At 50.5% G+C, this 27,986-nt stretch overlaps 1 protein-coding gene across 5 annotated transcripts; it reads right to left on the bottom strand.

Annotated features, from left to right (window-relative positions):
* LOC124004633 (ARF GTPase-activating protein GIT1-like) lies at window positions 1-27,856 on the bottom strand. Of its 5 annotated transcripts, none has more exons than XM_046313284.1 (21): window positions 27,425-27,856; window positions 24,177-24,310; window positions 23,170-23,282; window positions 22,300-22,405; window positions 21,929-22,015; window positions 21,112-21,242; window positions 20,703-20,797; window positions 20,250-20,292; window positions 19,232-19,258; window positions 17,979-18,027; window positions 17,370-17,442; window positions 14,526-14,623; window positions 13,415-13,526; window positions 10,678-10,805; window positions 8,440-8,592; window positions 5,653-5,958; window positions 3,276-3,356; window positions 2,864-2,940; window positions 2,424-2,600; window positions 2,227-2,290; window positions 1-1,703 (listed from the first exon to the last, which is right to left on the bottom strand). In XM_046313284.1, the coding sequence occupies exons 1-21, from the start codon at window positions 27,474-27,476 to the stop codon at window positions 1,488-1,490; spliced, it is 2,322 nt and encodes a 773-aa protein (XP_046169240.1). In that variant the 5' UTR covers window positions 27,477-27,856; the 3' UTR covers window positions 1-1,487. The 5 variants fall into 5 exon arrangements, with proteins under 5 accessions (XP_046169240.1, XP_046169241.1, XP_046169243.1 ...); XM_046313285.1 differs by having other exon boundaries at window positions 2,424-2,597; XM_046313287.1 differs by lacking the exon at window positions 5,653-5,958.
* Window positions 27,857-27,986: the final 130 nt, after the last annotated feature.

The following is a 27,986-nucleotide window of genomic DNA, read 5'->3' as shown; positions in this document are numbered from 1 at the left end:
TGTCACCAAGCGAAGTGTGATCATTCACTTGTTTTTGTAAAGTATAAAAACAGGGCAGCTTCCCCAGTGCCCCCCCACAAACCTACAGCAGGTGCAGTTTGTCATTTTGACAAAACATTTGTTCCCCATCTAGCTAGTCTGCCTCGAGTTGGCATATGTTGAAGAGCGAGCTTCGTATGCATCCCACTGTAGTGCGATTGAGATGATAAGCTTTGCCTAGCGACTGAAGCAGCCAATGGCTGCTTAATATATAATACATGCCGCTTCCAGGGATTTTTCTACCTATCGCATGTTAGACCCCTTCCCTACCCCTTTGGCATCTGTTCAACCCCTTGGCTACTGACATTTTGGAACATGACAGGTAGGGGGAAAAATCATCTATAGGAAGGAAAAAGTGAAATGTCACCTGGGAGGAATTGGACTGCTCCAGGACCATTTCACAAGTTAAGTGTTTGTGTGTGTGTGTGTGTGCGCACGTGTCAAGACCCAGTCAGACAAAAGGGCGAGCGAGTATTGTCACAGCTCTTCCTGGTCCCTAAACAGGAACCATCATACATGAGACGACGTCAACGTAAACATACATGATAATGTAACTCATGACAGTAAAAATACAAAACAATGGGCATAATAATAAATCACAATAATTCCAGTGTAAGTTTTTTTTCTTAAGTCAGTAATTCTTGTCCCAGAGGTACAGGCCAACGGATTGGCAAAAAAAAAAAAAAAATCCCCTAGTCGTTTGTCCACCATGCCAAGACATGCTGTAGTGTACCGGGGGTCTGAGGGAGTAGCAAGGGCCCTCCTTAGCAGAGCCTGGGACTATAGTGGAGGCGTTGTCTGAGAGACAGAGGGGTAGAGCAGGGTGGATCTCTTCCAAGGCCTGGCCCCCTTGTAGGCCACACTGACTGGCCCCAGCTCCAGGCCCAGCCTGCCTCGGTCTCATCAGAGTTTGAGGCGCTGCACAGAGAGGGGTGTTGGAGTAAAAGGACCCCACCCTCCCCCCTCTCCAAAGGAACGATAGACTGAGATCATAGTGAGATGATGAGAGCTGAGCCGCTGTGCCCATCTCCCGCATGCAATTACACTCTCAATGGTCCACACTCCTCCTCCTCAGAGTCCCCTCCCCCATAGAGCTGCACTCAGTCCACTCAGGTATAGTATCAAGGGCTGCAGTGGATTCTCAGCTTTGTTCTATTGTCATATAATATTACCACCTGGTCTTCTCCCGCTCTTCATTCCCTACCTTCGACTCCTCATTTTATATTTATTCATCCTCAGAGATCTTCTTTTCGGTCTGCAGCCAATATATCTTCTCCCCTTTGCTGGCATTTCCCTCTCCCTCGAGATGCCAACCTTCCAAGTGTCATTCATCACTCGACTAGGAAGCTTGGAAATCGAGGCTATCTCCATCCTTCTCCCTCTCCACTCCCTCTGTCAGTCTTGCAACTCCCCTCGCCACTCCCCTGTCTGTCCCCGCTCGACCCTCGTCACTGTTTCTTCTCGCGGGTGGTAATAGTTACCAGCTGCTTGGCGGCTTTGGCGATGTCATAGGCGCACTGGATGACCTGCTGGGTGAGCAGCTGGTAGTCGACGGCGGGCGCTGATGGGTCCGGGGGTGCCGCCTTGCGACACTCCACCTGGAGGCGGGAGGCGCTGGACGCCAGGAGGCGCAGGGAGCAGTGCACGGCGTCTAGGGCGGGCCGCTGAGGGGAGACGGAGAGAACAGTTAGGCAGTAAGTGTTGTCTCCTCTGTGTCTACAGCTAGAATCTGTATTTGGTCCCAAGAAATGTGCAGTATATATTCTGCTGTTCTATCAGGCAGCCAAAAATAAAATAACACGTTTGTTGTTTGAAGCAACCTCTTTGGTAATAATAATCACTGTTGGTGGCAGTTTCACACAATACGGAATCTTTAAGGAAATTCTAGAAAGAGGGAGAGCTAGAGCAAAACCTTACCTTGGGAAAGAGAGAGCAAAACCTTACCTTGGGAAAGAGAGAGCAAAACCTTACCTTGGGAAAGAGAGAGCAAAACCTTACCTTGGGAAAGAGAGAGCAAAACCTTACCTTGGGAAAGAGAGAGCAAAACCTTACCTTGGGAAAGAGAGAGTAAAACCTTACCTTGGGAAAGAGAGAGTAAAACCTTACCTTGGGAAAGAGGGAGTAAAACCTTATCTTGGGAAAGAGGGAGTAAAACCTTACCTTGGGAAAGAGAGAGTAAAACCTTACCTTGGGAAAGAGAGAGGCCATTTCAGTGACAGCAGAGTGGATCTTCTCAGAGCATGGAACGAAACTAGGGAACATAAGACAACCTCTTGTTACAACCATAGATAAAACATAAGACACATTCTTGTTACCCCCCGTAGATACAACGTAAGCCTCAGTCTGACTGTGTCATGGAGTGAGTCTTGTAGTCGGGGCCATACCTGTCGTGTTTGAACTCCTGTGCGGCCCTCAGAAGCTCCTGGATGTTTTTGGTCACCTGCTCCGTCTTGAGGATGACGTCTTCGGTGCAGGGCAGGGTCGGATCCGGCTCACCCCCCTCTCCCCCACCCCACTCCTCCGACTCTCCCCGGCTCTCCTCTTCACTGCTGCGCCCCCTACTGTAGGACACATTCAATCAGTACACTCTCACTAGCCTGCAATTCCCACATTGAGCAAAAAGGTAAGCATCTCTGAAGTAATCACCCACAGTAAATATGTCCTTGACAAAGACAAAAACAGTCCGCCAGTCTGCTAGATGTCTAGGTAGACCCTAGAGCCGGGCCTGTCTGCCCCTGCTACGTGTTGGTGGAGACCCCAGAATGACTCGTTCACTGCCCAGCCACCTGCTCCAGATATCCCCCCCCCACCGCCCCAGCCTTACCTTAGCGACAGCTCATACAGCTGAGTGTTGTCATAGTCACTATCAGTGCCACTGCCGTGCTTCTCTCCTTTTGGAACCTGTGGACAAACAGAACACCGTATCAGCGTCAAAAGGTAGCAGTAGTGATTCCAAAGGCAGACATCAGTGAGAGTATGGCAAGGCCTTTATTAACCAAATCAAAAGCAAGCCATTCACACAAACAGTTACACTAAGCCGCAATATATAATCCTCAGCAATGCATCAGCTCATATTGGTCAATAAAACAGTGTCAGTCAGTATCAGCTTTCATAAGACGCCACTGAAGGTTTCAGCCGTCACGGTCTGGGGTTTGGTCGCGAAGTAGTCTAATAACACTGGAAGTCACAGATGAGCCGACCAACTGTAAGGGAGGGCAACAGCCAGCCAGTCTTACCATGTATCTCCCCATCTCCATGGAGCTAGAGAGGTGCTGTCCTCCATAGGGTGTCGGACCGCCAGGACCCCCCTTCCTCACCTGAAGGATAGACAGAACGGGACAGGAACTCAAGAGAACGAAAAGCAACAGAGGAACCGCAGGAACACTGCCTGACAGAATTTTTGAGTTTTAGTAGGAAGAGTCCAATCAGACACTGGATTGCGCTATACATGCTTGAGCAGAGTCAGCTCAGCTCTGTCCGGGGAGACAGTAGCCTATAATACGTCGAGGTCAAATTCGATTTTTGAAACTCAACAGCCAAACTGCCGAGCAACTTTCCCCAGGACAGGTTTATACTGAAAACGTGTACGGCCCAAGTTGACTGGAATTCAAAAGGAAATGTGTGAGTCTTGAGCTAGGTCCTGCCAAGTAGTTAGTGAGTCACTATCCCAGAACAGCTCACACACGGAGTACATCATTAACATTACCAGACACACAAACATACTGTCTGACATACACAGGAGAAGATAGAGGAGCCGGTTAACTTTCATTAGCTTGCCTCAAATCACGCCTCCTCTCTAGTCACATTCACAACAGATGTATTCATAAAGCATCTCTGGGTAGAAGTGCTGATCTAGGATCAGTTTAGGCTTTTAAATTTACAAGAAATAAAGGGGCGGGGGGTCCCTGATCTTGGATCAGCCCTCCCCCGAGACACTTTATGCAGGCCCAGACAGTCAGCACAATTAGACACTTCTTTAGATACAGCTGGCTGACATAAGGGGCTATGCTGTGAGTTATCCCAGGCAGTATGGCAAGTAGGCCACTCTTGCACTCACTGTTCCCTAGTGGAGAGCTAACTTGATGTAGACTGAACATCTGTGAATACTTGTATGCTGGCATATGATACACAAATTAACGTCCATAAAATGAAGTCATCGTCATCGGTGCTTTTCAAAAGAGCACTGGGTTTTACCACCGTGTGGTCCAATATCTATGATGGGGTCCAAACTTTACAACTTTTAAAAACATTGATTTAAACATTGATTTAAATGTTAAAAATTAAAATTATATATAGTATAGCCATATCATTTTTTATTTATTTTTAATTACTTATAAATACAGTACGAGCAACAAGACATATACGGAAAAAAAAAACTTATCTAGATATATCCTAGCATATAGAACTCTAAATTCTATACAAAATCAAAATAAAATGTTTTTCAAACTACACAATAAGAAATTGTGCATTTGCTAATTGCTACGCTGTAATGCCCTACAAAATACAAACTAAAAAAGAAACACGGAAAAATGCACAGATAAACCAAACTGAATTGGGATTTTGCATCACCCGCATGAATAATGGAATGTAAAGGTTGATGGCAACAATGAGCACAACAAAAGACAGACAGGACAGACAGATGGAAGTGCCCAGAATACGAGCAAAAGATAGACAGAGACAGGAGTCAGGACAGATAGAGACACACAGACTGACTTTACCTCCTGGCTTCCTATTCAAGTTCCACACCAGTCGAAGTGTCTGGAAGCAGGGGTGTGTGTGTGTGTGTGTGTGTGTGTGTGTGTGTGTGTGTGTGTGTGTGTGTGTGTGTGTGTGTGTGTGTGTGTGTGTGTGTGTGTGTGTGTGTGTGTGTGTGTGTGTGTGTGTGTGTGTGTGTGTGTGTGTGTGTGTGTGTGTGTGTGTGTGTGTGTGTGTGGTGCATTAGCTTAGAGCGCCTCGGACCACAGATCATCGGCCGTCATTTTCTGATCATTTCCACATGTTGAATTGCCACTGTTTGTCAACACAACCAGCAGTTGACCCACACTCGTGTAAGTCAGCCTGCCCTAGGCTCCACTGTGACCGAGTGAGTCAGTGACTGACACAGTGCCTTGAAGGATCCATTGAGAAGAGTGTATGGCTATTGGCTAACGGTGCAGGACAAACCACTGACACTCCTCGTGTTTGAGCTACTCACACTAGAGATAGGGAATGGGAAAGCTATGAGAGACACTCAATGGTGGGAAAGATACCTGCCATCGTAGCTTAAAAAATGATGACATTCTACACTCAAAAGAAACCTCAATCTGAGAGATAAACTCATGTAACGTGAGTGGAGGAGAAGAGTGATTGGTCACAGTGTCAAAGTCTCTGTATTTGTGTGTATTTGGGGCAGGTGCGTGCGTGCAGCATCTGGACCAGAAAGCTTTGCGCCAGCGGTAGAGGCTGGGGGTCAAAGGTTAGGGGTTAAAGTAGAGGCGCACTCCACTGGTAAGCGGTGTGTGCATGCCAGACAGCAGTAGAGAAGGTAGGCAGCAGTAGCGACAGAGACGGCAGGTGGTGTATATCACCATGACCACGGCCACCTGCGGGCCGTAGCGCGTTGCTCACACTTACACTGGGGTGCAGAGGCTGCAGGCGGCCCGTCAGGGAGTCCAGGCCCGGGGAGTGGGAGTGGGGCTTGGGGGTGGCGGGCCCCGGCTCGTACATAGAGAAAGCCTGTCTGTCCCTCCGGTGGGCGGGCGCTGAGGACATGGCTAGGCTGGAGGGGTCCCCTCCCCTACCTCCCCCTCCGCCGCCTCTCACCCCCCCATGCCAATGTGCCGGGCTGCCTCCTCCCCCGCCTCCCAAACCGCCAGCTCCCCCTCCTCCGACGACCTGGCCGCCCCGCAACGCACTGTTCTCCGTCTGCATCCGCGAGATCTACGGGGAGAGGTGGGGACGGGGGGAGGAGGGTCACCTTAATGTGTCAAAGGTCACATGGACAACCATCCACATACACAGGTACTGTACAGGGAGCTTCATTTAGCTAACCACAAACTAGATATGGATGGAGGTAAGATTATAAATGGGGATCAAGGGAGTCTATAGGCCATCTATAGTCTATACTGATGGGTGGATATAAGGGGGTAAACAGGCTAGTCTGTGGATGGGTATAACTACAGTGCATTCCAAATGTATTCAGACCCCTTCTCTTTTTCCACATTATTAAGTTACAGCCTTATTCTAAAATGTATTAAAATCCATCAATCAGTCGACATAGAATACCCCACAATGACAATGCAAAAACAGGTTTTTAGAATTACAAATAAAAAACTGAAATACGTTATTTATATAAGTATTCAGACCCTTTGCTATGAGACTCGAAATTGAGCTCAGGTGCATCCTGTTTCCATTGATTATCCTTGAGATGTTTCTACAATTTGATTGGAGTCCACCTGTGGTAAATTCAATTGATTGGACTTCATTTGGAAAGGTCCCACAGTTGACAGTGCATGTCAGAGCAAAAACCAGGCCATGGGGTCGAAGGTATTGTCCGTAGAGCTCCGAGACACGATTGTGTCGAGGCACAGATCTGGGGAAGGGACCAAAAAAATTCCTGCAGCATTGAAGGTCCCCAAGAACACAGTGACCTCCATCATTCTTAAATGGAAGATGTTTGGAACCACCAAGATTCTTCCTAGAGCTGGCCGCCCGGTCAAACTGAGCAATTGGGGAAGAAGGGCCTTGGTCAGGGAGGTGACCAAGAACCCGATGGTCACTCTGACAGAGCTCCAGAGATCCTCTGTGGAGATGGTTGTCCTTCTGGAAGGTTCTCCCATCTCTGCAGCACTCCACCAATCAGGCATTTCTGGTAGAGTGGGCCGGCCCGAAGCCACTCCTCGGTAAAAAGCACATGACAACCCGCATGGAGTTTTCCAAAAAGGAACCTAAAGGACTCTGACCATGAGAAACAAGATTCTCTGGACTGATGAAACCAAGATTGACCTCTTTGGCCCGAATGCCAAGCGTCACATCTGGATGGAACCTGGCACCATCCCTACGGTGAAGAATAGTGGGGGCAGCATCATAACGCTGTGGGGATGTTATTCAGCAGCAGGGACTGGGAGACTAGTCAGGATCAAGGGCAAGATGAACAGAGCAAAATACAGAGAGATCCTTGATAAACACCTGCTCCAGAGCGCTCAGGACCTCAGACTGGGATGAAGGTTCACATTCCAACAGGACAACGACCCTAAACACACAGCCAAGACAACGCAGGAGTGGCTTCGGGACAAGTCTCTGAATGTCCGGAATCCGATCAAATATCACTGGAGACCTGAAAATCGCTGTGCAGCGACGCTCCCCATTCAACCTGACAAAGCTTGAGAAGAATGGGAGAAACTCTCCAAATACAGATGTGCAAAGCTTATAGTGTCATATCCAAGAAGACTCAAGGCTGTAATCGCTGCCAAAGGTGCTTCAACAAAGTACTGAGTAAAGGGTCTGAATACTTATGTAAATGTGATCTGTTTGTTTTTTATATACATTTGCAAAAAAAAAAATCTAAAAACCTGTTTGCTTTGTTATTATGGGGTATTGGGTGTAGATAGATTAAGGGGGGAAAAACAATGTAATCCATTTTAGAATAAGGCTGTAACGTAACATGATGTGGAAAAAGTCAAGGGGTCTGAATACTTTCCGAATGCACTGCACCAATAAACATACATATTAGCAGTACTGGGGGTGGATCTTTAGTATTGGAAAATAATGGAACTACACATGCATGGTTTATTGAGGGGTACGGGGGGGGGGGGGGCTACTCTCACTGACACTGTGTTATTGTTTTATCTGTATGTACCTGTCAACCTATCCCCAGGTGTGTGTGCAGGGGCTGACGTGTGTGTGTGCCTAGGGGCTGGTATTTCTCCTGCCGTTAGACATGAGTGATGGGACAGACATGGGACAACAGCTCGGGCATTCATGAGAACAAAACAACAATACCACCACGGAGAGACGGAACAGAAACAAAGTGACTGAATATGGCGTAACAACAGATGGGAACGAAACCTGATACTTTGACACACTGAAGAACAAACTGCAGTGCTTACTCCAAAACTAACAGATACTGTTCTGAGCTGCACAATTTGCTTACTACAGTATAAAGCACAGCTCTGGGAACAGACTAGATCAACACTGATAGTGACACTAACATACTGAGGCAGAAAGGATACCTCTTCCATTAACTAACAATATCATTGAAAAATTCCTCCCATCTTTCTGTCGTGCAACCTGCCCTCCACCCTCAACCTCTACACTCCCTCCATCCATCCATCACTCTATCCATTCCTCCCGTCCATACCTCCCCTCCTCTCCCTGCCATCGTCCCTCCCTCACATTTTTTTTAATCCTCCCTCTCCTTACCTCTTTCTGCAGCCGGCGCAGCTCTTCACTCAGGTTGTTGTTGACCTTCATCAGCTGCTGGACTTTAGCCTCGGAGGAGGCCAGGGCCTTCTTAACCTCCAGGTACTCCTGCAGAGTGATGGGCCCGTCCGACAGGTCTGACGAGTCCATGCTCTGAGGGACACACACACACAACATAGAAATAAAACAATCTAAAATACACAAACACAAGCATGTGGGAGTCATTTATGTGGGATAGTGTCTGAGCAATAAGCGGGACTCGGTTTCATCATCACTCTTAGCAGTAAATGGAGAAGTTTGAGCACAGCTTAAAATAACAATCTTTTCACAATCAACACTAAAACCATATTTGAGAAATCTCTTCTTAACTGGAAATTACTTTGAACAGCCTTCACCATTCACAGCTCAGCCATATCTGAGAAGCACAGAGCTTCCGTCTGTATGACACCAGAACAGAGCTTCTTCACACAGTGAACATGAAATTCTCATTTTACAGCAGCTTTTCCACCACGCCCTGTGGCTGTGGGAGCGTGTTTTAACAGGGTTTCCACCCCCTCTCACCCGCCCCCTCTCCCTCTCTCACCCGCCCCCTCTCCACCTCTCACCCGCCCCCTCTCCACCTCTCACCCGCCCCCTCTCCACCTCTCACCCGCCCCCTCTCCACCTCTCACCCGCCCCCTCTCCACCTCTCACCCGCCCCCTCTCCACCTCTCACCCGCCCCCTCCTCTCCACCTCTCACCCGCCCCCTCCTCTCCACCTCTCACCCGCCCCCTCCTCTCTCCACCTCTCACCCGCCCCCTCCTCTCCACCTCTCACCCGCCCCCCTCCTCTCCACCTCTCACCCACCCCCTCCTCTCACCCGCCCCCTCCTCTCCACCTCTCACCCGCCCCCTCCTCTCCACCTCTCACCCGCCCCCTCCTCTCCACCTCTCACCCGCCCCCTCCTCTCCACCTCTCACCCGCCCCCTCCTCTCCACCTCTCACCCGCCCCCTCCTCTCCCACCTCACCCGCCCCCTCCTCTCCACCTCTCACCCGCCCCCTCCTCTCCACCTCTCACCCGCCCCCTCCTCTCCACCTCTCACCCGCCCCCCTCCTCTCCTCTTACCCCCCCCCTCCTCTCCTCTTACCCGCCCCCTCTCTCTCCCCTCCCCTCACCCGCCCCCTCCTCTCCCCTCCTCTCACCCGCCCCCCCCCCTCTCCCCTCCTCTCACCCGCCCCCTCCTCTCCCCTCCTCTCACCCCCCCTCCTCTCCCCTCCTCTCACCCGCCCCCTCCTCTCCCCTCCTCTTACCCGCCCCCTCCCCTCACCCGCCCCCTCTCCCCTCCCCTCACCCGCCCCCTCTCCCCTCCCCTCACCCGCCCCCTCTCCCCTCCTCTCACCCGCCCCCTCTCCCCTCCTCTTACCCACCCCCTCCTCTCCTCTTACCCACCCCCTCCTCTCCTCTTACCCACCCCCTCCTCTCCTCTTACCCACCCCTTCTTCCCTCCCTCTCTCACCCGCCCCCTCTCCCACTCCCTCTCCTCCCCTGCTTGTAGAACAATGCTCCTCTGATTGAAGACCCAGAATAGCTGTGATGTCACTGTGGAAGTATGTGGCAGCAGCAGCACTGCCACTCCCGCAAGGCATGCTGGGACAGGCGGGGGGGAAGATACTGCTGGCTGCTGGGGATAACACTGCAATCACTATAAGAAGCTAAGAAGAACTATGTGCTGATTTACGATCAGTTTTGCCTTTTTAGATCACAATGAATATGACTACATGGACAGGGGGGGGGGGGCTGATCCTAGATGAGCACTCCTATTTTGAGACGCTTGATACGCATGGACCCTTAAAGCAGGGCTGGGAGCATAGGACCACTTCCTGGTCACTTTGCTCCACCTCCGTTTCTCTCAGTACACATTTTATCCATCTATTTACTGGGTTTAAGGGGAATACTCTGGCTGTTCTCTGGTACTCTAATGTTGGCCTGCAGAGAAAGACATAGCACAACGGTTTGCAATAGAAAAAGAAAACAAGAGCTTCCTACTAGGTCAGTTCCGAATAGTACCTCCCCCTTTCACTATGCTTCAGGCTGCTTGGTGCCTAGTGAACCCTGTGTATTCATTAGTGCAAACCGGTGCAAAATGTTTCCCATTGGACAAATTCAGGTAGGTCCCTCCTCATTTGGACCTGTTTGCTTCCGTTTGATGCTTAATGAACACAACCCTGCAGTCCTTCTGTGCCCTTCTCTCCTCACCTTGGCCCGGTTGTTGCGCTGCGTGTTGTTGTTGTTCTGAGTAGTCAGCTCGCTATCCGTGTCCTCATCCGACGCTACGCTGTCGTAGTCATGCTGGTCGTCGTCGGCCCCCAGGTCCAGACTAGAGTCTAAAAGGGATGGATCAGAGCAACAGCATAGGCCCTGGCTCAATCTCAATTCGTCTTTCCTCGATTCCTTCTGAAAATGCATTGGAGAAGAAAGTGCGAGGGGAGGGAACTTGGACCTTTTCCTTGAATACGGTTGAGAAGGATGCGAGGAGACAGGATGTGAGGAAGTGCAGAAAGACGTTTTGAGATTAAGCCACAGAAGACAAAAAAAACAAAAACAAAATCAAGAAAAACTACGGCTCAATTTAACTAGTGACAACTTAACACAACTTCTCCTTTTCACCCATACATCGCAATGGATGGATTGACTGAAGTGTGCCAAAACAGCTTAAATTCCAGAGCATACTTAATTCATAAAAGACCTTGTTTGAACTGGCCTCAGTCCCTGCCTTCTCCTCTTCCCTCCTCGGTCCTCTCCTCCTCCTCCACACCTCTCCCCTCTGCTCCACTCCCCTCCTTGGTCCTCTCCTCCTCCTCCTCCTCCACACCTCTCCCCTCTGCTCCCCTCCCCTCGTAGGTCCTCTCCTCCTTTCCTCCTCCACACCTCTCCCCTCCCCTCCTCGGTCCTCTCCTCCTCCTCCACACCTCTCCCCTCCCCTCCTCGGTCCTCTCCTCCTCCTCCTCCACACCTCTCCCCTCTGCTCCACTCCCCTCCTTGGTCCTCTCCTCCTCCTCCTCCACACCTCTCCCCTCTGCTCCCCTCCCCTCCTCGGTCCTCTCCTCCTCCTCCTCCTCCTCCTCCACACCTCTCCCCTCTGCTCCCCTCCCCTCCTCGGTCCTCTCCTCCTTTCCTCCTCCACACCTCTCCCCTCCCCTCCTCACCTCTCCCCTCCCTCCTCGGTCCTCTCCTCCTCACCTCTCCCCTCCCTTCCTCGGTCCTCTCCTCCTCCTCCACACCTCTCCACTCCCCTCCTCGGTCCTCTCCTCCTCCTCCACACCTCTCCCCTCCCCTCCCCTCCTCGGTCCTCTCCTCCTCCTCCACACCTCTCCCCTCCCCTCCTCAGTCCTCTCCTCCTCCTCCACACCTCTCCTCTCCCCTCCTCGGTCCTCTCCTCCACACCTCTCCCCTCCCCTCCCCTCCTCGGTCCTCTCCTCTTCCTCCACACCTCTCCCCTCCCCTCCCCTCCTCAGTCCTCTCCTCCTCCTCCACACCTCTCCCCTCCCCTCCTCGGTCCTCTCCTCCTCCTCCACACCTCTCCCCTCCCCTCCTCGGTCCTCTCCTCCTCCTCCACACCTCTCCCCTCCCCTCCTCAGTCCTCTCCTCCTCCTCCACACCTCTCCCCTCCCCTCCTCGGTCCTCTCCTCTTCCTCCACATCTCCCCTCCCCTCCTCGGTCCTCTCCTCCTCCTCCACACCTCTCCCCTCCCCTCCCCTCCTCGGTCCTCTCCTCCTCCACACCTGTCCCCTCCCCTCCCCTCCTCGGTCCTCTCCTCTTCCTCCACACCTCTCCCCTCCCCTCCCCTCCTCGGTCCTCTCCTCCTCCTCCACACCTCTCCCCTCCCCTCCTCGGTCCTCTCCTCCTCCTCCACACCTCTCCCCCCTCCCCTCCCCTCCTCGGTCCTCTCCTCCTCCTCCACACCTATCCCCTCCCCTCCCCTCCTCGGTCCTCTCCTCTTCCTCCACACCTCTCCCCTCCCCTCCCCTCCCCTCCCCTCCTCGGTCCTCTCCTCCTCCTCCACACCTCTCCCCTCCCCTCCTCGGTCCTCTCCTCCTCCTCCACACCTCTCCCCTCCCCTCCTCGGTCCTCTCCTCCTCCTCCACACCTCTCCCCTCCCCTCCTCGGTCCTCTCCTCCTCCTCCCCTCCCCTCCTCGGTCCTCTCCTCCTCCTCCCCTCCCCTCCTCGGTCCTCTCCTCCTCCTCCTCCACACCTCTCCCCTCCCCTCCCCTCCTCGGTCCTCTCCTCCTCCTCCACACCTCTCCCCTCCCCTCCTCGGTCCTCTCCTCCTCCTCCACACCTCTCCCCTCCCGTCCCCTCCTCGGTCCTCTCCTCCACACCTCTCCCCTCCCGTCCCCTCCTCGGTCCTCTCCTCCTCCTCCACACCTCTCCCCTCCCCTCCTCGGTCCTCTCCTCTTCCTCCACACCTCTCCCCTCCCCTCCCCTCCTCACCTCTCCCCTCCCCTCCTCGGTCCTCTCCTCCTCCTCCACACCTCTCCCCTCCCCTCCCTTCCTCGGTCCTCTCCTCCTCCTCCACACCTCTCCCCTCCCCTCCCCTCCTCGGTCCTCTCCTCCTCCTCCACACCTCTCCCGGTCCTCTCCTCCTCCTCCACACCTCTCCCCGGTCCTCTCCTCCTCCTCCACACCTCTCCCCTCCCCACACCTCTCCTCTCCCCCTCCTCCACACCTCTCCCCTCCCCCACCTCTCCTCTCCCCCACACCTCTCCTCTCCCCCACACCTCTCCTCTCCCCCACACCTCTCCCCTCCCCTCCTCGGTCCTCTCCTCCTCCTCCACACCTCTCCCCTCCCCCCACACCTCTCCCCTCCCCTCCTCCTCCACACCTCTCCCCTCCCCTCCCCTCCTCAGTCCTCTCCTCCTCCTCCTCCACACCTCTCCCCTCCCCTCCCCTCCTCAGTCCTCTCCTCCTCCTCCACACCTCTCCCTCTCTCACCGGTAGGGCTGCTCAGGCCTTTCCCCTGTTGCCTCCTCTTGGCGTCACTCAGGATGTCGATGATGAGCGTTGCGAACTCACGAGCGTTGAAACGGGCCAACTTCTGTCTACCCTGAAAGAGAAAAATAGGCAGGGGACACACATATTCATTCTTGAGTACTAAAAAACCCTCTGACGCAGAGACGTAGGTTTACAGGAGAAAATTGTATTCAGACATTTTTTGGTGTATCATTAAAGAAAAGACTAATTGAAGCCACAGTCTCTGGTATTGCTGTGGTCACTGGTCATGTGGGGTGGAAAATAACAGTCATAGGGGGCTACAGTTGATCATAGTAACACACACACACACTAAACATTGCACCTAGCAATTCACGTTTGTGTTTGCATAAGGGGACAAAAATGCAGGCTTCGTATCCATGTGGTTTCAATTCTAAACACGGTCCGACCGTGAGCACACTGTCGTGTGTGTGTGTGTGTGTGTGTGTATTTTCTCCCCCAGTCTCTCTTGCATGAAACATAAACACTACCGCTGACCAGTCAGATGGCTCCAACCCTATTCAATCCAATCCTAGCTGCGGAGCTCACTGTGGTGAGGGTGCTGATGTTTACACTAACGAGCTAGCCAACTGAGGGAGGACCCACGATCACACACAGCCCCTTTCGTTTCCCCTCACCCTCCCCCACAGCTGGAAAATGTCTCTCTCGCCGTCTCTACATCCCACTGGCCAGTGCAGAAGCTCAGACATCCCGGTGCAGCCACTAAACTATTAATAGAATGTGATCTTTCATCCCTCGGTCTCGCTCTCTCTCTCGCTCTCTCTCTCAATTTCAGTCCAGACTTGATCTTTCCTCGTCTGCCCTTCTGTTCTCCTCTTTTGTTCCAGTTTTAAAATCTGTCGTGCTTTCGGAGGACTTCTCCATAGTCCCTTCTACTGCCTGCCTGTGTCACTGTGACTAGCATCGTCTTCAGCCTGCTGTCATCACTAAGCCTACGCAGCGGTTGGAGAAGGATACATACGATGATATTAAAGCATTTGCTGGCAGTCATCCAACGTTGTTTTTGCGTGCGCGCGTGTGTGTTTGTGTGTCTGATAGCAGTAGTGGTGGTTACCTGGTTGCGTGTGGCTGAGTATTCGGGGTTGACAGGCAGGAAGGGCACCGCGCTGCGCTCCGTCACCAGAGTACTGTGGTTCTGAGTCGTCAGCCACACTGGGGAAAGGGGGAGGAAGGACAGAAAGAGAGAGATATTATACACTGATGTGTGAGTGAGAGAGAAACAAGGTCATTTCAGCTGGAAGTTGGAACACGCACAGCAACACACCCTGCCTGCCGCCCACACAGTGCACAGCTCCACTGGAACAGACCACAGAACAGTTACAGACTTACACACTTTCACTCGTCCGAGAATGTCCTGCTATACCTAGAGCTGTGTGTGCATGTGTGTGTGTGTGCTTGAGCGTGTCCGGCTCTCGGTCTCTACCCCATCCTGCTTACCTGTGGAGAGTCTCTGTCAGACAACGCAGTCTGCGACTGCTCCTGCTTCCGAGAGAAAGCGAGGGAGGAGAGTGAAAGAGAGAGACTCCAGGATTCCTGAGGCACTTTGCTCACCAACGCGCTCTCTCCTTCTCACTTGCTCCTTCCCTCTAAATTGCCTCGCTCGCTCTCTCTCTCTCTCTCTCTCCAGTCTTAGACCTCACCCAGTGCCCTTTTACAGACTTTGTTTATGCGTTTTTTTTAGGTTTCCTTTCTAAACAGTGACTCCTTCTCCGGGGGGAACAGCCTACACTAGGGGCTACGTCCCACATAACACCCTATTCCCTTTATAGTGCACAACTTTTTTACCAGGGCTTGGTGAAAAGTAGTGCACTATATAGGGAATAGGATGCTATTTGGGACGCGGGGCCCCAGAGTGGCCCAAACAGATTGCATGACTCAAAAAGGCAAAGACAGAAAGAGGAGCAGGATGGAGAGAGGTGGAAAAGCAGGGGATGGGTTACACAGGAGAGAGGTGGAGGAGAAGCAGGGGATGGGTTACACAGGAGAGAGGTGGAGGAGAAGCAGGGGATGGGTTACACAGGAGAGAGGTGGAGGAGAAGCAGGGGATGGGTTACACAGGAGAGAGGTGGAGGAGAAGCAGGGGATGGGTTACACAGGAGAGGGAGAGAAGCAGGGGATGGGTTACACGGGAGAGAGAGAGAAGCAGGGGATGGGTTACACGGGAGAGAGAGAGAAGCAGGGGATGGGTTACACAGGAGAGAGGTGGAGGAGAAGCAGGGGATGGGTTACACGGGAGAGGGAGAGAAGCAGGGGATGGGTTACACAGGAGAGAGGTGGAGGAGAAGCAGGGGATGGGTTACACGGGAGAGGGAGAGAAGCAGGGGATGGGTTACACAGGAGAGGGAGAAGCAGGGGATGGGTTACACAGGAGAGGGAGAGAAGCAGGGGATGGGTTACACAGGAGAGAGAGAGAAGCAGGGGATGGGTTACACAGGAGAGAGAGAGAAGCAGGGGATGGGTTACACAGGAGAGGGAGAGAAGCAGGGGATGGGTTACACAGGAGAGGGAGAGAAGCAGGGGATGGGTTACACAGGAGAGGGAGAGAAGCAGGGGATGGGTTACACAGGAGAGGGAGAGAAGCAGGGGATGGGTTACACAGGAGAGGGAAAGAAGCAGGGGATGGGTTACACAGGAGAGGGAGAGAAGCAGGGGATGGGTTACACGGGAGAGAAGCAGGGGATGGGTTACACGGGAGAGGGAGAGAAGCAGGGGATGGGTTACACAGGAGAGGGAGAGAAGCAGGGGATGGGTTACACAGGAGAGGGAGAGAAGCAGGGGATGGGTTACACAGGAGAGGGAGAGAAGCAGGGGATGGGTTACACAGGAGAGGGAGAGAAGCAGGGGATGGGTTACACGGGAGAGGGAGAGAAGCAGGCGATGGGTTACACAGGAGAGGGAGAGAAGCAGGCGATGGGTTACACAGGAGAGGGAGAGAAGCAGGCGATGGGTTACACAGGAGAGGGAGAGAAGCAGGGGATGGGTTACACAGGAGAGGGAGAGAAGCAGGGGATGGGTTACACGGGAGAGGGAGAGAAGCAGGCGATGGGTTACACAGGAGAGGGAGAGAAGCAGGGGATGGTTACACAGGAGAGGGAGAGAAGCAGGCGATGGGTTACACAGGAGAGGGAGAGAAGCAGGGGATGGCTTACACAGGAGAGGGAGAAGCAGGGGATGGCTTACACAGGAGAGGGAGAGAAGCAGGGGATGGGTTACACGGGAGAGGGAGAGAAGCAGGGGATGGGTTACACAGGAGAGGGAGAGAAGCAGGCGATGGGTTACACAGGAGAGGGAGAGAAGCAGGGGATGGCTTACACAGGAGAGGGAGAAGCAGGGGATGGCTTACACAGGAGAGGGAGAGAAGCAGGGGATGGGTTAAGGAGAGGGAGAAGCAGGGGATGGCTTACACAGGAGAGGGAGAGAAGCAGGGGATGGGTTAAGGAGAGGGAGAAGCAGGGGATGGCTTACACAGGAGAGGGAGAGAAGCAGGGGATGGGTTAAGGAGAGGGAGAAGCAGGGGATGGCTTACACAGGAGAGGGAGAGAAGCAGGGGATGGGTTACACAGGAGAGGGAGAGAAGCAGGGGATGGGTTACACAGGAGAGGGAGAGAAGCAGGCGATGGGTTACACAGGAGAGGGAGAGAAGCAGGCGATGGGTTACACAGGAGAGGGAGAGAAGCAGGGGATGGCTTACACAGGAGAGGGAGAGAAGCAGGGGATGGCTTACACAGGAGAGGGAGAGAAGCAGGGGATGGGTTACACGGGAGAGGGAGAGAAGCAGGGGATGGGTTACACGGGAGAGGGAGAGAAGCAGGGGATGGGTTACACAGGAGAGGGAGAGAAGCAGGGGATGGGTTACACAGGAGAAGGAGAAGAAGAGGAGGGGGGGGGGGGGTCTCACCTGCATCGTTCTCCCTGCGGTCCACTTCGTCATACACGTCCATGGCCAGCTCCTCAAACAATCGATTGTTCAGCTGTCACACACAGGAAATGTACGGGACACAGACAGTGTACACAAGACCAAGAAAAAAATAAGCAATGCACGCCAAAACAGCAAATACCAGCGAGGGAAAAATATATAATATAAAACACACACACACGGTTAAAATAATAGGACAACCATGTACGGCAATACTGTCAACACAAACAGTAGCACTACACTAAAAGGCTCTGTCCTTTTACTGCCTGGGCCGGAGGAGAATTGATTATACCATACACAGGAAATGGGGAAAGTCATAGTCCTCTGTCATAGACAATTAGAGTCACTGATACAGACATGGCCCACTGCTTCAGTTTATTATCAGATTAGCTCGTTTTCTGGGTCGTTTGCATTAGGCACCAGATGGAAAGAAAAACAGGGAGGATACCTCGTTTTTGTTTTCCTTTGAAAACGTTTCAAAATGTTTTCCCTTGCGTGCCCTAATGAACACCAGCCAGGAAGTCTACCAGGTGGATAGAGCCTCAACTCTAACTCATGACCCCTACCCTTTGACCACCCAGCACTACTCACCGCTTGGAGCTTCTTCTTAGCTGCCTTGGCCAGTTCTGAGAGGTCCAGGCTACGCAGAGACACAGACAGACAAAATGCCACAATGAAACAACCACAGACACCAACACAGAGAGAGAGGGGTGAGGAGAGAAAGAAGAGAGGACAGAAAGGTAAGTGAGGTGGAGGACACGGAACTGGGGTTTTTCTCAGGGTGGTGGGTGGGAGGGGTGAGACAAGAGGGGTGTTCGGTCATGGAGCGAGGGCCATGGCACATAATCAGGTGACATATACAGGTAACTGCCAAAATCATGGAAACACTTAGGGATGCAAAATGTGATTCCTGAGTTAATGAAGCAATTAACATTCCATCATGCTGAGGGTCATGTATAAAAATGCTGGGCAGGCCAGTATTTTGTCTACCATGGCTATGCGCCCGTAGGATGACAATGCCCCCATCCCACAGGGCACGTGTGGTCACCGAATGGCTAGATGAGCATGAAAACGATGTAAACCAGATGCCATGGCCGCCTGTCACCAGATCTCAACCCATTTGAACACTTATGGGAGATTCTGAAGCGGCGCCCGAGACCGCGTTTTCCACCTTTCTATCAACAAAACACCAACATCTGGGGAATTTCTTGGGGCAGAATGGTGTCACATCCTTCCAATAGAGTTGCAGACACTTGTAGAATCTATGCCAGGGGGTAGACAACCCTGTCCCGGGAGATCCGCAGTTACTGCTGGAGTTTGTTCCAACTAGGCACCACACCTAACAAACTAAGCTAATTGATCAGTTCGTTGATTGCCAAATTTCAACACACCTGGTCTTCCAGGTCAGGTAAATGACCAACAGAACCAGGGTTGCCTACCCCTGATCCATGCCAAGGTGCATTGAAGCTGTTCTGGCACAACACCATACGAAGACACTTGGCGGTGGTGTTTCCTTTATTTTTTGGCAGTTACCTGTAGCTCCTTCCATTTCAGTTTGGCAACATTCAAAACTACAGGCCTTGTACTTGTATGATCGACAATGAGTACTGGTGGTCTAGATACGGTAGCCAACATAACATTTAAAAGCTAAAGGGCTCCCGTCAATGTTTATTGAATCAAGACATCATAAAAGTAATGCTACTATATATTTTTAAAAAGGCAGACAAAATATTACAGGAATCCCTCCCTCCTTCCCTAACAACAGCGAGAAGATGATGAGCGCACGGGATAAAAGACGGGGGGGGGTTGAGTGAGTGAGTGAGTAAGAGAAAAGAGAGAGATACCTCTGTGTCGGGCACTTAGGGCGAGCTCTGCCTCCACAAGCGCAGCAAAGATGGAGAGAACAGAAAACGAGTGAGCGAGACAAGAAAGAGACGGGTGGAAAGTAAGAGAGAGAGGGAGAGAGGGGGGGGGATACACTCCATATCAACACCACGGCCCATATTCACAAAGTGCTGATGTAGGATCAGATCCCCCTCTGTCTATATAACCAGATGAATTATTATCGAAGGTAAAACTCATCCTAGATCAGCTACTCAGACGCTTTGTGAATACCGCCCACTAGTTCTAAACAGAGTATAGTACAGAGTATAGTACAGTACAGTAATAGCAGTGTTGTAGAAGTCTGTTGTAGCTCAGCATACAGACATGCAGTCTGCATCAGTGTAACAGGGGCCTTCCTCTCCCATCTAGCAGTACAGACTGACTAACGACAGGGCACAACCTACTGGTCAAAACACTGCAATACACCTAGCCACTTCACTTATGCCAGAATATTACATGGTATTCATAACATTTCATTGTAGAGTCCAGAAAATCAAAGGCATTGCCAGGATATCATGTCACGTCAAAGACAAAAATGCTCAATAGAGAATTGAAAATACGTTTTAGTCCAGGATTAGCCTTAATCTGTGCCTGAAAAAACACCCTATGTATACTTAAGCAATAAGGCCAGAGGGGGTGTGGCATATGGCCAATATACCACGGCTGGTCTTACGCACAATGCAACGCAGAGTGCCTGAATACAGCCCTTAGTCGTGGTATATTTGCCATATATCACAAACCTCCCGAACTGCCTTATTGCTACTATAAACTGGTTACCAGCGTAATTACAGCATTAAAAATAAATATTATGTCATACCCGTGGTATACGGTATGATATACCACGGCTGTCAGCCAATCAGCATTCAGGGCTCGAACCACCCAGTTGATAATAAATATCAACCGCCATGCAGATTTATAAATATAGTTCCCACACCCTCACACCCATTCAGACCCTGAACACAAGCCTTTGACACTTACCTGTCAGCCATCTGAGGAATGATATAATGTCCATTCTTGTGATCTACAGGATAGAGTACAACGGAGTGAAATCATTGTATAGTGTAAAACAGTCATTGGGTGAAAAACCGCCCTACTAGTTAAGCCTAACAGTTGGTCCATACTTGGAGCGATAATCAGCGAACTATCAACCAGTCATGTTCAATGGAAGGAGACACAAAGAGACACACAGCGACTTAGCGATCGGCGAGGAGAGAACTAGTGACCAGAATTGAAAATGTCCCAATATTATGCAAATTTAGGGAGAGGGCTCTTGTTAGCAAGCTCTGGCATTAGCGAACAACAAAACTGCTGTCATGCTAGCTGTTTGAAGGATACACCCACCAAGCGAGATCTCAATGAGTTGATTGCTGATTATCGCTTCAACTCGGAGCCCTCTGTAAGGTCCTTGGCAGGGGTAAAAAGGTCACCTACCAGGGCGTCGGCCACACAGGTAGAAGGCCAGCCTGTCTGTGAGCTCGTACTGACACTCAACCAGCCGCTCTGCCAGCTCCACCTGGCCCGCTTGTCTGCCACACACACACACACACAGTACAACGATCAGATCCTATAACTGTATATGACACAGCTTTCTGACACAACAAGGCAGAAAAAAATAACAAACAAACTGAATACCTTATGACAGAGTCACACACAAACCTGTGTGTGTATCAATACTATGTTTAAAAACAGTGAGCCAGGGGTGTATTCACTAATAACAAAAAGCAAACAGGGCAAAACGGGAAGGGACTACCTGAACTTGTCCAATAAGAGACCCTTGTTTTCCTTTGGAACATGTTTTGGAACAGTGTACACTAATGAATATACCCCTGGTGTAGCCTACCTGGCGTAGTCCATGGGTGTGCGTCCGTTGATGTCCAGGGCTCCGGGGTCGGCTCCGTACACGACCAGCAGCTCTGCCTGCAGAACCTGGCCTGCCTTGGCTGCCACATGGAGTGGAGTGGTGCCCTTCTCCTGAGAGGACAACCGCACACACACACACACACACACACACACACACACACACACACACACACACACACACACACACACACACACACACACACACACACACACACACACACACACACACACACACACACACACACACACACACACACACACACACCATAACTTCAAATTAGGGAGCATGGACACAGCATAGACCGATTGGACCGATGCTCTATAGGGAAGTTGTGAGTGTGGTGAGAAAGTGGGTAATTTGCAGTAATAGGGGGTGGGAGGGTGGGTGGTGAGAAAGGGGGTCATTTGTCATAACAGGGGGTGGGAGGGTGAGTGGTGAGAAAGTGGGTAATTTGCGGTGGGGGTGAGAAAGTGGGTAATTTGTCATAACAGGGGGTAGCAGGGTGAGTGGTGAGAAAGTGGGTAATTTGTCATAACAGGGGGTGGGAGGGTGAGTGGTGAGAAAGTGGGTAATTTGCAGTGGGGATGAGAAAGTGGATAATTTGTCATAACAGGGGGTGGGAGGGTGAGTGGTGAGAAAGTGGGTAATTTGCAGTGGGGGTGAGAAAGTGGGTAATGTGTCATAACAGGGGGTGGGAGTGTGAGTGGTGAGAAAGTGGGTAATTTGCAGTGGGGATGACAAAGTGGATAATTTGCAGTAACAGGGGGTGGCAGGGTGGGGGTGGTATCGGTCTCACCGGGTGGAAGAAGTTGGCCTGTGCTCCCAGGGACAGCAGCCGTAGACATGTCTCCAGACTCCCTGTCCTCACACTGGAGTGCAGTTGCTGAGACAGAAACAGAGCGAGAGACCCTGTGAATCCCCTCATTAGTGGTGTTTAATAGCTCCACACAGCGGCTTCCATTAGTTATTCCTGTGGTGTCATTAAGGTGCTTCCTTCCTGCCTACAGGGGAGAGAAGAAGAAAGGCAGGCTCTGTGTGTGTGTGTGTGTGTGTGTGTGTGGCCTCAGTGGGAGGCACCCCGGCCCACCAGCCATGGCCCAGAGTGGACGAGCCCAGCCTGTGAAGGACGTCAAACTCTGACACCTGACCTGAGGGGGCGGGCCTCACCTTACTGAGATCCTTGGTGGTAACACCGTCGTCATCACGGCACGGCAGCTTGTGGACGAAGGACAGCATCTGGTACTTGGAGCGGATGAACTCGGACTTGGTGGGGCTGTGTAAGACATAAGGTAAGACATCAGCTGTATGGATTTTTTACCCTTTTTCATGGTATCCAATTGGTAGTTACAGTCTTGTCCCATCGCTGCAACTCCCATATGGACTCGGGAGAGGCGAAGGTCGAGAGTCGTGCATCCTCTGAAACACAACCCAACCAAGCCGCACTGCTTCTTGACACAATGCCCGTTGAACCCGGAAGCCAGCCGCACCAATGTGTCGGAGGAAACGCCGTAGACCTTGCGACCCCCACAGGAGTCGCTAGTGCGCAGATGGGACAACGACATCCCTAGCAGCCAAACCGTCACCTAACCTGGACAACGCTGGGCCAATTGTGCGCCGCCCCATGGGTCTCCCGGTCGTGGCCGGCGGCGACAGAGGCTGGACTCGAACCCAGAATCTCTCGTAGCACGGCCTTAGACCACTGCGCTACTCGGGAGGCCCTCCTCAGCTGTATGTATGAATCATTGCAGCATGAGATGCTGAGGGGAAAATCCTCTCTGATCCCATAATAGTCTGATACTAGTTAATGAGCAAAGGCTGAGCTGCATCTAACACATAAGCTTATTAGCCTGATCGGACTATAACAATTGACCGAGTGAAAAGAATCTCTTGAGATCTTGGTGGGGGAGAGTGAGTTCCACAAACAGAGACTATACGTCAGTGAGGAATGTCCCCACCCAGGTCATCATTGTAAATGAGAATTGGTTCTCATCTGACGTGTCGTGAAAATATATGTTGTGAAATAAAAAATAAACTTACTGGACTTTGTCCTGTGGGTTGGGTTTCCTGCGGCCGCTCTGCACCTGTGCTGGGTCAAGCAGGGAGTGCTCCCAAATCGAGTTAGCCCCATTACTGGCCAGGGTCTGCACCATCTAAAACACACACACTAATGAGACACACGACAACACATCCCTAACATGAAATTATCTAATGTTGGGGTGGAATGTCCTCGTAGAGCAAATCAAAGCCTCTTCCAGTGCCTGAGGCTGGTCTAGTGGGTAAATCCACCGCCTGCAGCACCTATACACCACCAAGAGTGGGTGTGAATCCCGACCCCAGAGCCACTCTCTGCATCTCCCTCCCCACTAATTTCCTTCCTGTCTGAATAAAGTGAAAATACAAAAAGAAAAAGAATACATTTAAATCCAGTTCCTAACAAAAGTCTTCTCAAATCTTTTCTGTCCAGCAGCCGGGTAACATTTACTTTATATTAGCGATGGAGGAAAAAAACAATTGATAGTTAAATATTGCAAAATTATTTTAAATGTATTTAATAGTTTTTCTAGGTAGCGTCAGCTAGCGCTAGTCGGCTGTGCGTGTGCCAAAACGCCTATATTTTTCATCCTATAGCTTGATCTCCATCATCTTTTTAAATAGTGAGCCAACATGTTTACAGCATTTTAATTTCCATGCTCACTCGTCTCTCTGCAGCAGACACATAGTGAGCAATATGTTTGGGACATCAATTCGCAATCGAATCGCAAAACATATAGAAATCAGGAGAATCACAATACATATCATATTGGCACCTAAATATTGTAATATCGTATTGTGAGGTCCCTGGCCCTAATTTATATATAGTTTATAAACTGTTTTTTATCAGTATGGATTTACATGTTAGAAATCTATAATAAACAGGTAAAGGCCTAATACATTGGTTCAATTAGGTTACTTGTCATTTAGCTGATTGCCAAATACTGGGCTACTTGTACACCCATCAGTAATGATCTCCAATGCCCAGCCCCCTATGTTGTCCCCCCAGGTACCTGCAGCAGTGCAGGGGGCCAGCCGCTGTGCCGCAGGTGCTTGACGATGGAGATGTGGCGTCCCAGGCTACGGTGCACCGAGCAGCACTCGTCACAGATCAGAACGCCCCTGTTGATGCTGGTCCAGCCCGGATCTGAAAACACAGATAAAGAGAGAAAGAGATAAAGTGAGAGAGGGGTATGGGTGGGGGTCAGGTGTGTACAACTTAGGCTATTTCATCTCAGGTTCATCTTTAGGCCTATAGCTTTGTTTTACCGTTTCTTACCGGTGATACAGTTAGGCCTAATATTTGAAATTATTGTTTACTGCACACGTTTAAAATAATCAAATAGCCTAATGTGAGAGTGATGAATAGACTGACAGTTTGCCTGACATGTGGGAGTTCACAATGAGGAGTTCGAGACCATACACATCAACAAAACACATATTATTTGCATCATACTGTATAGCCTAAATTACAAGTCTGACCTTAAAAATTCCAGTACCACCCAATTGTGCCTTTAGGTGGTAATGAGATCATCATACTAGACAAGTCCAGGGTTCAGTGGGCACAGACAGAACCATGGGCCACACAGTCTAGTCATTAAGTCTGGCCGGGGCAAGGTTAGTCTACACCCTCAGGATCCTGCTATAATTAGGCTAAGCTAACTGTGTACGACATGCAAAGGGCCTATTTTATCCGAGGAACTAGATGGAGCATTTATTCTCATTTGGTAGGCCTAAGAGCTTACAGATTGGGCTGGGGAGGAGCGAATACATGCAGAGAGAGAGAGAGAGATCTGTTCTTGAGGGACAATTCTGAAACAAATAGCTATTGGCAATACTCAACAAAGCATGCCTACTGTTTTCAAAGATTATAATCTATGAAAAGCAGCAACTCTTTAGCCAACAGCATACCACCCTGCATCCCACTGCTGGCTTGCTTCTAAAGCTAAGCAGGGTTGGTCCTGGTTGGTCCCTGGATGGGAGACCAGAAGCTGCTGGAACGGGTGTTGGAAGGTCAGTAGGAGGTCCCCTTTCCTCTGGTCTAAAAGAAATATCTCAATACCCCAGGGCAGTGATTGGGGACATTGCCCTGTGTAGGGTGCTGTCATTCCGATGGGACGTTAAACAGGTGTCCTGACTCTCTGTGGTCACTAAAGATCCCATAGCACTTATTTTAAGAGTAGAGGGTGTTAACCCTGGTGTCCTGGCTATATTCCCAATCTGGCCTTCATACCATCATGGCCACCTAATCATCCCCAGCTTACAATTGGCACATTCATCCTCTGTAACTATTCCCCAGGTCATTACTGTAAATTAGAATGTGTTCTCAGTCAACTTACCTAGTAAAAATAAGGGTTAAATAAATAAATAAAATAGTTGGGTTTGTACCCATGGCAGAACAGGACAAAACAAAGTGCAAAATCAAATGTTAAGAGTGGGGAGCAGGACTCTTCATTGGTATAGATTCCAATCGTTGACACTAAAAGTTACATGTCGTCATAATTCATGCTTCACAGAACAACCCCATTGCTCTTCCTCTCCATGTCCACACTTACTTCCACTTAGTGTGTGCAGCGCCTAATGTGATTTCATACGCATGCACTCGCACAGACACTGACCTAGGCTACACAGACACAGCGCATATGGGGCCACTCTAGTCTCTTGTACCACTATATCTACAGTCAACACTACTGAAGGCTATAGCCCTCTCTTCAGTCTAGCATTCTACCACATGCTGTGCTGCCCAGAAAACTAACCATATGATGATAGAAAAACAAATAGGCCTTACGAGCATACTGACAGTAACAACATTTAATAGCCTATAGTTGCTATATGACTTCTTCCAAAATATGGAGGTTGTTCATGAGTCCAGTAGCTATTCCAGTGTGGAGGGTGACAAGGAGTCACACATTAGTGGCTTGGATCAGCAGTTTGCTAGAGCTGCCTTTGCCCAGAAGGGGACGGGCAGCAGAAAGCTGACAGTAGACTGTAAGTAAGAAAAAGAAACGGCACAGTGCACACACAGAGTAGGTATACAAGCAAGCCAGGCTAACGCAGGTAACTGCAGAGGAGTGATGGTCAGGAGTGTCATCAATCAGCTGGGATAGCAGAAATACATTCCTGAAGGGAGAGCAGCTGTGAAGGAGAGAGCAGCTGCCATGCACCCCACTCCAACCAACCCCCATCCCAAACTCTCCTCCTCCCCAAAACATTGGGGCAGGTGGGGTTAAATGTGCAAGGCCAAGGCTATGTGGGCAGGGAGGGCCAGGATGCCAAGGTTGGCATCACATCAGAGTTGTGGGTGCACAATAATGTTGTAGGAAAAACAGAGTTGGAGAATGTATTCATGATTTTATGAGTAACTACTAAAAAAATGACATGAAGGATTAAGCTAAAAAAATGTTTTATGCCTACAGATGGAGCAGTCTAGACAGGTCAGGGGTCCAGATTACAGGCACTCACTCAATCACTATTCACAACCTATACTATCAACGCCCCTACTCTGCGCCGCACTGCTTGCTAACATTGGCTAGTTGCAGGCAGCTAGCTAGCCAACTAGCTTAAACTACTATTTTATGATAATTTAACTAGCTAGCTAGCTAACTAACTAACTAACAACGTTCCGCTAATATTCTAGACTCTAAACGTTAGCACACTAGCTAGCTATCTAACGTTACACAAATTACAACGTGAAATTGGTCACATTTATAAAAGTACTCTGGAGGAAGACATGCCAAACTAGCTAGCCTGTCGTCTTCAAATGTAACTAGCTACCTAGCCAGCTAGCTAGTTAGCCCGTGAGGCTACAGAGCCAACTTTACAGACAGATGTGATAGCAAGCTATTCAAGTTAGACCAGACAAGATAGACACCCTTTCCCATTTGTTACCAAACTAGGTACGTAGTTAGCTACCAGATAGATGTGGTGGTTAACACGAGAAATAAAAGCAAACGTTATACGTTGCTTGGCTGGCTGCGCTTGCTAATCAAGTAGGCGAAACAAATCCGACACTCAAATTCATCTACAGAATATGGTTCTTGTCAAATAAACCAAAGTAACTTTCTAGTCACTTCATTTATTCACATGCACTGAAAATGAAAATGTCACTCTGTTTAAAGGCCTGACTAACTAACTGCCTGTGAACCTGCCCCGTTTTATTGTACTACTTGACAGCACAGGCCTCCGCCGTCCCATCTAAATGTCGCCAGCTAGCACACATATCAAAGACTAAAACAACACATTATTTCAGTTTTCATCGTACCTGGTGCACTGCAGTCGGCGCATACTTCGGTTCTGTGGACCTTTCTTGACATGTTTAGGGTTCCACTACAGCAGTGGTTGTATATCCAAATGATATCTAATGGATGCTCGCCCCTTCCGAAGACCGCCTTATGCTGTTTCTATATGCTGCCCTGAATCCCCGGAAGCCGGCGTTGTGGTCTTTGGCTCTCCCGAAGCTTTCCCTTGTCTTCCTAACCGGTTTCAGTCCTAAACTCCGGATTCAGTGAGTCGCAGTCCTCGTCGGTGGGATGGTTATCACTGGCTGGCTCATATCTAGAGGGATATAAGACACTAGCGCACACTGCATTGCCAATGTCGAGACCTGGGATAACTGCGCTCCGTCCTACCTGTCACTCGACTCGCTCTCCCACCACTTGCTCTCATCTCTCTCTCTCTCTCTCTCTCTCTCTCTCTCTCTCTCTCTCTCTCTCTCTCTCTCTCTCTCTCTCTCTCTCTCTCTCTCTCTCTCTCTCTCACCAATGCCAATGGGAATAGAGATAGCTCTAAAATCATCTCGTATTCGCTCAAAGCTTGGAATCTCA

This window comes from Oncorhynchus gorbuscha, linkage group LG19 (assembly GCF_021184085.1).
Source record: "Oncorhynchus gorbuscha isolate QuinsamMale2020 ecotype Even-year linkage group LG19, OgorEven_v1.0, whole genome shotgun sequence".
NCBI lineage: Eukaryota > Metazoa > Chordata > Actinopteri > Salmoniformes > Salmonidae > Oncorhynchus > Oncorhynchus gorbuscha.
Note: the sequence above shows the minus strand (reverse complement) of the source record. Positions and strands in the feature narration are given on the sequence as shown.